The sequence below is a fragment of the Gambusia affinis genome, linkage group LG19 (genome assembly GCF_019740435.1).
Source record: "Gambusia affinis linkage group LG19, SWU_Gaff_1.0, whole genome shotgun sequence".
NCBI lineage: Eukaryota > Metazoa > Chordata > Actinopteri > Cyprinodontiformes > Poeciliidae > Gambusia > Gambusia affinis.
This window is the reverse complement of record NC_057886.1, coordinates 5,125,495-5,135,097: the sequence shown is the minus strand read 5'-3', so window position 1 is coordinate 5,135,097 and position 9,603 is coordinate 5,125,495. Positions and strand designations below refer to the sequence as shown.

Genomic DNA, 9,603 nt, shown 5'->3' with positions numbered 1-9,603 from the left:
AGAAAGGTGAAAGGTGTGGAGGTTCGTCTTCCAGCGGATTAACGAGCCTAAATATTCAGCTAGAGTCACAGCAAGACCAAAATTATTTGTATTTCTGGCGGACTCATGTTTAAAATGATTCCCATTCAACAAAGATGTTTCTTAAAAGGTCAGAACGCGATGTAAAATGGACGCTTTTATTTACATTTCATTAAAAAACAGGGGCTTCTTAATTTTTATTTTTTTGCTTTCTAAATAAACAATAAAAAATGTTTTTTATTAGTATTATAGGATTTAAGCCCTTCAAATGATTGCGGAGCAGCTTTTTTTGCATCTTTTCCCCAGGATTTGGTGATGACCTCAAAGTCTTCAAAGCTGGAAGTCCTCCCTGCCATCACCCTAATCTCAACTCCCTCCACCTGTCAGTATCAGATTCAAGTCAGGGTTCTGCCTTCTTTTCCAGTCAGAAGAAGAAGAACAAAAACCCCTTTAAACCTAAATCTACCAGGTGTATGAACAGTTTTGGGCTATGATGTTCTTTGGGATTATTTAGATTGACATTCCTGTGTTAGAATGGCCCAGTTAAAGTCCAGACATAAATACAACCGAGACACTGTGGTAAGATTTAAACCTAAGACACTACTTTATGTTGGTCCGGCACACAAAAGTCCAATGAAAGGTGACAAAAGGTGAAAAAGTTGCATCGTATCAATAAAGGCGGCAGATGTATGCGAGATGATTTGTTTCTTTGTTTTTGTTTTTTCCTTTTACATTTGCTGGTTTATGGTAGAATCATTTCCAGCGTACAAATCCTTGCTGCGTCCGTCCATCAAAACACCAAAAGTCAGAGCAGCTTATGGGATCATTTTCCACATCTCCGTGTATCAAATACTTAAAAAATTAGCATGTGCCACTGCCTCCATCTGCCATCCGACAGGTTAGTCGCATGTTAAAAAAAGAATAAAATCATTTAAAGAAGTGCATTAATAATATATATATATATGTATATATATATACATTAATTTGATAAATAAATCATTTTAAAAATGGACTCTATAACAGCAAACAATTTTTGTCCAGTGTTTTAATTTTTAGGCCAGTGTTAGTACTTTTTTGTAGTCTTTTAATAAGCCGGCCCATCAGTAGAGCAAATATTTCTTTCTTATGCGTCAATACAAACTGCACTCATCAAAAAAAAAACAACAACTTCCTGCGTTCCCGAGAGTTCGCGTGGAAGTTCAAACGTAGAGCTCTCGTTTCCCCAGATGTTGACGGTTAACTCAGACAGACAGTAAAAAAAGAGAATAAAAATGAAAGAAAAGAAAATCAGTAAACAGTGTGAGAAAAGAGTGAGTGGAGGGCGAAAAATAAACAAAAAACTAGTAATTTCCCTCAGATTCTTTTTAAAACTCTGCATAGATTTAGTTTAAGACACACACAGGTGAGAACCTAAAACAGTACAATGAAAAAAATAAAAAATAGAGATGTGGTTCGCTGTAAGCAATGCCTCCAGCAGAGGGCGCTTCTCTGCGTGCCCTCCTGGGAAACCAGGCGAGAGGTCCTTTTGTTTGGCCGTCATTCTTGGCTGTCACATGGGCACTTGTGTAGGAAACAAACAAACACATAATCGTAAGTTTCATAAGTGTCACAATGAAAATTAAACAGATGCAGGCAAATCTGTTAGTAAAGATGTGTAAAAAGCCTTACAATAAATATGATATTACTCAGAGGTCTTACTCTTTAAGCTAATGGCTAATACGATGAAAGACGACCCATATTTACGCACACAGTGGGCAGGATGGTAAGAGAGGGGAAAAACATTTCATCTACATACATATTTGGAACTTCTGGAATTTCAAAAATAAATACACTTAATGGAAACGTGCCAATTTTGAAAAAAACCTCACGTTTTTCAATGAAAGGTTTTTGGACCATGATGACGTGGATTTTTTTGGCCAAAATTTGAGTATTTCACAAAAACTGCAATGGAAAAAACCTTTTCCGCATCGACCGGGTCATGCGATCGACAACCATTAGTTACTACTGCCGGAAAAGACAAAGAAGGCAACAGGAAGTCATAGGAGAAGGATGGCGCAGCATTTTTTTAAATGACTTATCGCGTTAACAGACTTACTGAAGTGAGACTTAAGTTGCGTTTCTTATTTAATGGAAACACGGAAATTGTGAAATTGTGGTTTTTAGAAATTAGCTAAATATTGACAAAGCTTTATAATTGGTGGTAAGTCACATTGTAGCAACAGCTATCCTGGGGCGAAGAAAATGTGTCACAACGGTAAAAAGTGACCCATGTAGCAGGGATTCAAACCTGCAACCCATCTACAACACAACAAACTCCATACCAGCTTAGCCACTACCGCCCTATTAACAGCAGGGTTGTCAACAATTTTGCCCCCCCTGCGAATAAATTTACTCAAATTAATCACTGACTTCTTCTTCGTTTCTCAGTGTGAGATTACTAAATAGGAATCTACTTCAAGGCTTTCCACACATCTTAGCCAGCGTTCGTGGAGACCTCTTTGCCTACCCAGGGAGGTGGTGCTGTACCGCGTCCGCTGCAGCGTGGAGTAGCCAGGCTTGTCTGGCAGCAGGACACGGTGCGCATGAGGGATCCCCACCTCCCCGTTCCTCTGGAGGGAGGCACATCTGCGAAACGTGAAATCCAGCTTGGTCTGGATGTTGCTGGAGCTGTGAGCCCGCTGGATGTCCACAGGCTCCTGATTAACAGCTTTTCCATTGACCGGGTGGGCTTTGCAGCTGTGGCCGTCGCAGGTGGGAACGCTGCTGCCTGGTGCTGGAAGAGTCCCGTTGGAAAGCGACAGCTTGGCTAAATTGCTGCTCGCCAGTTTCCCTAGTTGTTCGTGACCATTCATTTGTCTCACTTGTTCCTTGCCTGGAGACCTAGGAATGTCTTTGCTCATCAAAACCGGCTTGAAAAACGACAAGAGATTTTCTTGGCCCTGACCCTCGTCTCCTGTTGGGTTCCTCCTGCCTTCCATCATCTGTGATAAGTCTTTTTGGGCCCTGGTGAGGCCAGTCGCCTGAACGGTGGTTCTTCTAAGCGTAGACTCTCTGCTCGGAGGAGCGCTGTGGCTTATATGGCCACCCAGAATGCCCCCTCTGTGCAGGTGGAAGTCCAGAGCTCTGACCTGGTCAGTTCTCAGTCTCTTAGATAAAGACCCTTGCCTCAAACCATCATCATCTCTTGAACGGAGGTTTCCGTCGTTATCAGATCCTTGGCCCGCGTTTCTTTCCAGACAGGCTCGCCTTTGCCCCTCTGGGATTTTGGGAGAGTAACAAGTGTCACAGCTGAGCCTGTCCGTACAGCTGAGAGTGCTGCCGCTGGGTGAGCTGCAGTCCTGTCCCACGTCAAGGACTCTCCTCTGTGGCGGAGTGGCCACCAGTGTGATGATAGGGTCTTTGGTGCATCTGGGCCGGCGTCCAGACTCCAGGTACTCCACCAGCTCTCCAGACGGGTGCTTGATGCGGTCTTTGGACCCAAAAGACCAACGCAGTGGAAGAACTTTGTTCAGGGCCTCCTTGGGTTTGGCAGGTGACCTCATGCTTAAGCTCCTAACCTTGGTACCTCGCATCATCTGATTGGAGCCATCTAGAAAAACACATTAAATGTCAGGTATGCGCTCACCAAAATCTGACATATTCAAATTATTTAACCACTTACAGTTCTTTGCAGAGGTAATCCCATGATTTTATGAAATACACTTCTACAAAGTACTGCAAAACTGGAATAAAAATGAGTCTGCAAGCGAAATGTTAAGTGTGGCAGGACGCCAACACTGCTCTTTACCTTGAACACACTCCCATGAAACATTGCATACACATTCTGTGGATGCTGATCGGAGTTGATGATGAGCTAAGTACAGGCTAATTCTTCAAAAGAAAGTTGTTAGAGGCTAGAGAGTTGTCTAAGGCATACTATGCTTTAGACATAGTATGCTTTGTCCAAAGCATACTATGTTTTTGTAGGCACTGGGAACAACTACAAAATGGTTTAGAATGGCGCAGTCAAAGTCCAGAATTGAATAAAACTATTAAGTTTTTGTGACTTAGCTTAGCTTGAGTTATTTATGGGCATATGTTCAGTCTCCAGAGGTTCAAGATGTTTAAGACACACTCTAAAATACTTAAACTAAAATCTGGTTCTTCAAAAATGCACAACTCAATCAACAGATCCCATGTATGACAGGGAGTTTATTGCTAATTTTCCACAAGAATGGTCAGAAACATTGAGTTTACGTGACTGCTAACTCCGACCTGCAGGTGGCAGTGTTTCTTACTTCTTCTATACTTTATTACAGTCCACCGCTGACATGGCAAGTAACAAAAATCCAGATATTTAAGTTATTTAGAGAATAAAAATGCGTGTGTCCAATCTATCTTCTTGTCATTTTTTTCTTTCATCTTGTTTCTTCCATATGTAGACTTTTGAGTGGATTTACTGGGGAAAAATATTGTGAAATTCTAAAGTAGCAAAAGAACATCATTGATTTTATTGCAAAAAAAATATATAAAAAATCAAAAACAGTCTGGAGATCTTGAGGGAACAGTTCAATAAAATTCACTATTTTGTATTGGCGACTCACATAAAAACCCACTAAAAAACCCAAACAAAAGTTTAGGGACTAGAAATATTTCTGCACTGTAACTCGATAAGCATTGTCACAATTTGGAGCAGATGAGGTAATTTTATTCTGAGTGTTTTGAGTTTAGCTGGACTGCCAAAGCTACCGAATTATTCCAAATGTGGTTTGAGGTTTTGGATGAGTTCACATCCAACACCTGAACACGGAAACGGTGAAACCACATCAACGTAAATTACGGTAAGGTAGTTTTCATTCTTTATAATACAAATACTCACTTCCCTCTACTCCTCTGTTGGGTTCGTCTCCAAACACCGGCAACTCAGGAGACTCCGGAGCAAATCCCGGTCCCAAAAGAGCCGGACTGGGAACCCCCGAGACCACGCTGCCACTGCTTTCCCCGTTCAGCCGGACCAGCCAGTGGTCAGAGGTGGATGAACTGGTGGAACCTGACCAGAAACACCAAATTGTTTTTGTTTTTTTTTTCCTCCACATATTTCACATGAAAAAACAAACAAACAACAAAATCACTGAGAAGAGGGACAAACCAGTGAGGGAGGAACTGGCAGACCAGGGAGGGATGGTGCTTCTTTTCTGGTAGAAGAGGATGTAAGCTCCTCGTGTGCAGACCTCGGCCTCCGGGACAGGCTCAGCGGAGCTGTCGTCGAAACCGTACCACTGACCGTCGACTGAGTTTCGACAAAAGGCTGCAATTAAAGCAACGGGAAAGAGAGATATGCACATGAAAAAAATCAGGGTTTACGTCAGTGAGAAAAAAAACAACAAGTAGGATGTAGATAATGATTATTTTTTCAATTATTCTCTCGATGAATCGATTAATTTGAAGAACATGGGTAAAAATCAGCAGAATTTTTATTTTACCACTCAAGATTTTTTTATAGACTAGATTTAAATTATGAGATGAAAATAAACAAATTAGTACATCCCTATTTTAAAGAAATAACATAAAAACATTTATTGCCTCAAATGCAACCTGAAAAGCGTGAAGCTAAAACTATGACGCTTGGTAAAACATATTTACAGACAAAGAAGGTTTTTCATCTTAAATGCATATATTCTCCTTTTTTGAGTTGGACAACTGATTGATCACTAAATTAGCTGACGATTATTTTCAATGATTAATCATAATTAACTGCATTTATCATAATTAATACAATTAATCATGATTAATATGACTAACTCTTGAAATGATCATAAACTCATTTAGTAATCAATTAATCATCAACTGGAGTAACAAACTCAAAAATGGCAGAAAATCCAATTAATCACGATTAATACCAATGATTATGATTACTCAGATTTATCAAGATCAATTAGGCTAATCATGATTAACTGTTGAAATAATTGTAAACTAATTTAGTAATCGATTAATTGTCAGCAGCAGTATACAAACTCAAAAAAGGCAGGTAATCGTGATTAATCACGATTAATCACGATTAATCGTTTCAGCCCTTGAAGGAGTCCAGACCTGTGTAGTGACCACCGTGCATCCCTCCATGGTGGTTACAGACGGCGTAGAGATCGTACAGGAAGTCTGGAGGAGCCGAGTCCGGCCGCCTGCAGTGCTTCCAGCCCGGCTGAAGGGGGCCGTGGTGGGGGCCGTTGTTGCGGCTCACCATGTGGGGGGTCATGTCCAGTCCCGCCAGGGGGAAATGCACGAAGGTGGTGAGCTTGTTCCGCTGCTCGCCCACCTGCCTGAACCGCTTCAGGTGGAGGATGAGGATGTCCGGCAGGGTCCACAGACTCATCTTCACCACGCCCTGCTGGAGCTGCTTGCAGTACGGGCACTTCCAGGCGTCATCTGGGGCGAGCTGATCGACGGAAAGGCCCGGAAAGATGGAGAGACGGAGTACATTCACAAGAGGCCAACGTAATGTTCATTTCAGGAGACAGACCAAGAAAAGACAATGCGGTGTGTGATTGTGAAGCGAAAGGAAAACAAAAAACACACTGCAAAAACACAAAATCTTACCAAGTCTAGAGGAAATATCTTACTGCATCTTAAATGAAACAAAACTAACTTACACATAAATTTTCAGTAAAATATAGGACTTGGTTTCGTTCAATAATTCCTAAATATTGATAAAAAATAAATAAATAAAGTGCTAGTTCCACTAGCAATTTATTTTCAATTATGACAGACATATTTCTCCATTTATAAGTAAAAAAATTGCCAGTGGAGCTAGTAAATATTTAAAATCAATATTAAGGAATTATTGACCTAAAACAAGCAGAAAAGCTACTTGTAAGTTTGTATTAATAGTATTATTATTTCAAGTGTACCAACATATTTGCACTGGACAAAAACATTTTTTTTTCAAGAGGTCACATTAGGCTTTATATCTATATGCAATGTACACATTAATTTTTACACTTTTTCATCAATATCTGACTCAAAACAAGATCCTACACCTCGCTGAAAAGTTACTTTGATGCCAGTTTTGTCTTATTTTCAGTGAAGTACAATATTTACGCTAGGAACTGGACAGAAAAAAAACTAAGATGTAGTGTTTTTGCGGCGGAGTGTCTTCCAAGGCCACTTCCACCTGTTCCTCTTTGGTGTAGAGCTGGAAGCACTCGTCCAAGGTGCAGCTGAACTGCTGGACGTGCTGCTGCTGCAGGTTTCGGACGCCGTCTCCGTCCTTCACCACTTCTTCGTGGATGTTACCGAACAGGCTGTATCCCCCCGGCAACAATCACAACAACAACAGCAACAAGAAGAAGAAAAAAGAAGTCAGAGAAAACGTACAAACCGATGCAACAAGGCGTCACAGAGGGACAGAGCAACACACTGACCAGTCTTTGACTCTGTGCTCCCACTCGATGACCAGCTTCACGTGAGGAGGCCCTCCAGAACCGCACAGCTTCAGGGCCCTAATGGACAAAAGAAAACAGTTCAGATGAAGAGGTTTTATTTTTCCCTTTTTGTTGCTTCTACTAATCAATCGTGATTAACAAATTTGGGCTTTTGTTCCAGGAAAACACAGGTTGGTCTGAGATTCAGTATCCCAGATCAACTTTATTCTTAAATTGACAAAAAAAATTTTTAAAATTAATAAACAAAAATTACTCTTTCATACTATAAAAGGTATCAGGTTGAAGTCAAACTTGCTTATGACATTTAACTTATTATTAGTGGAAATGTATGCATATATTTGTGCATTAGAAAAAAAAAAGACACAATAAATTCACACCTGTTCACTCAGTTCATGTTTCCAAAAGGTATTAAATTGTTTATTTAATCATTATTCCATCCTGGTGGGGTAAAAAACCCCCCCGTTTGAATAAATTAGGAGCCTGAAACTACTGAGATCCTTTTGTAAATTGGTGACAGGCTCTGTAACGTAGTAAAGCTTTCTAACCACTAGGTGTCAGTAATGTTACAGCTCTGTATTCTGGACCAGAATACGCCGATATAAAAAGAAGAAAAGAATTTGAAAAATGTATCCAGTTAGAAGCAAGAGAGATCCGTCACCTCTGTTAGCCACAAACTCAATGTAAATAATACATATTTAGCCAAGAATAACAAAGATAATAAATAATTTGACAAAAATACAGCACTGAGATCCGCCTCCTGGCTCTGATTGGTTGTTTCTGACTGAGTGGTGAATTTCTGCATCTGGCACAGGGACAAGGCAGAGGAGCTTGATTTGTTTTCCACAGATTATTTATCTGTCTTATACTATCCTGCCATAACAGAATGAGAATTTTAACAAATAAAACTTTTTTAAATATAAAAGTTACATACTGCAGCTTTAAAACTCGTCTATCCGCTCTGACCTTTCCATCCACGTTAATGTTTTCGTTGCCTGGCTCCTTCTACGCCTGTTTTATCCGTCTGATTTTCACATTTGTGTTCAACTCAAACTTTTTTGTCCTCGAGGGCCAATTTAAAGGCACAATGAGTTACTAAAAACAATAAACGTACACTGGAAAACACAGAAACAAACAGACAGACGAGAAGTTAATGCAACGACTCTGCAGTTTATAACCCCAGGATAATTTTTATTTTCTTTTTTTATTTTTTTTTTTACGTCTGTTGTTGATATACAATGTTTTGATCCTGTGGGGGATGTTTTAAAGTGCTTCAGAACAAAGCTTGATTGGATTTAAAATCCCTTCTATACACAACACTCACACATATATCTGTCCCAGTGACACAACCAGGATCTTAAATACAATATTCCACCTGCATACATCATTGCGCAGGTGGAATATTGAACAGTTTATGTTATTTTTGAAACCAGAAACTCTCTGTTGCAATTCAGTTTGAAAATATCCTAAAAACTCAATTATCGTAATTTCCGGACTATAAACCGCGACTTTTGTCTCACGCTTTCGACCCTGCTGCTTATACAACGATGCGGCTTATTTATACATTTTTTCCAACGGCCAATAGGGGCGCTGGAGCAGAAAAGGCAAGCGTGAGACACCTGGAATATATCTGTAGAGGAAGACTAATGTAACATCCTTAGTGTATGAATAAAATTAGCTTGAACAGACCCTCATCATGGAGAATGCAAGAAGAAATGCATATGATGCAGCTTTCAAGTTAAAAACAATCGAGCTGGCCGATAAAGAAGGAAACAGACACTGAGGAAGAAGACTTCCATGGTTTCAGTGCACAGGAGGAAGAGGATGACGGCTCTCCGTGACTTTTAACCGTATGTTATTTAAACCAGCCCTGTTAGTGTTGTTTTGCTATATTGCTGCTGTTCAGAAAGAAAAGCTACGGCATATTATTAAAACTTTAAAAACACTTTCTACTAACCGTCTTTCTTTGTAAATATCTCATGTTTCAATGTAGGCACATGCGGCTTATACACCAGTGCGGCTTATATATGTACAAAATGTGTTTCCTTTAAAAATGTAGGGGGGTGCGGCTTATAATCAGGTGCGCTCTATAGTCCGGAAATTATGGTAGTTAGAACCAATTTAAAAAATATATATATATATATTATTATTATTATTGGTTACAAACTCA

The 9,603-nt window shown here is 40.0% G+C and overlaps 1 protein-coding gene across 4 annotated transcripts in view; it reads right to left on the bottom strand.

The window, feature by feature from the left end:
* Positions 1–9,603, bottom strand: part of usp43b (ubiquitin specific peptidase 43b) — a 90,774-nt gene continuing 81,171 nt past the window's right edge. For all 4 annotated transcript variants that reach the window (XM_044100525.1, XM_044100523.1, XM_044100524.1 and 1 more), the window contains 7 exons: positions 7,416–7,493; positions 7,166–7,295; positions 6,088–6,430; positions 5,147–5,305; positions 4,877–5,047; positions 2,525–3,607; positions 1–1,578 (listed from right to left, as the gene is read on the bottom strand). In XM_044100525.1, coding sequence (XP_043956460.1) covers positions 1,568–1,578; positions 2,525–3,607; positions 4,877–5,047; positions 5,147–5,305; positions 6,088–6,430; positions 7,166–7,295; positions 7,416–7,493 — 1,975 coding nt within the window. In that variant the 3' untranslated portion in view covers positions 1–1,567. The remainder of the gene's footprint in view (positions 1,579–2,524; positions 3,608–4,876; positions 5,048–5,146; positions 5,306–6,087; positions 6,431–7,165; positions 7,296–7,415; positions 7,494–9,603) is intronic.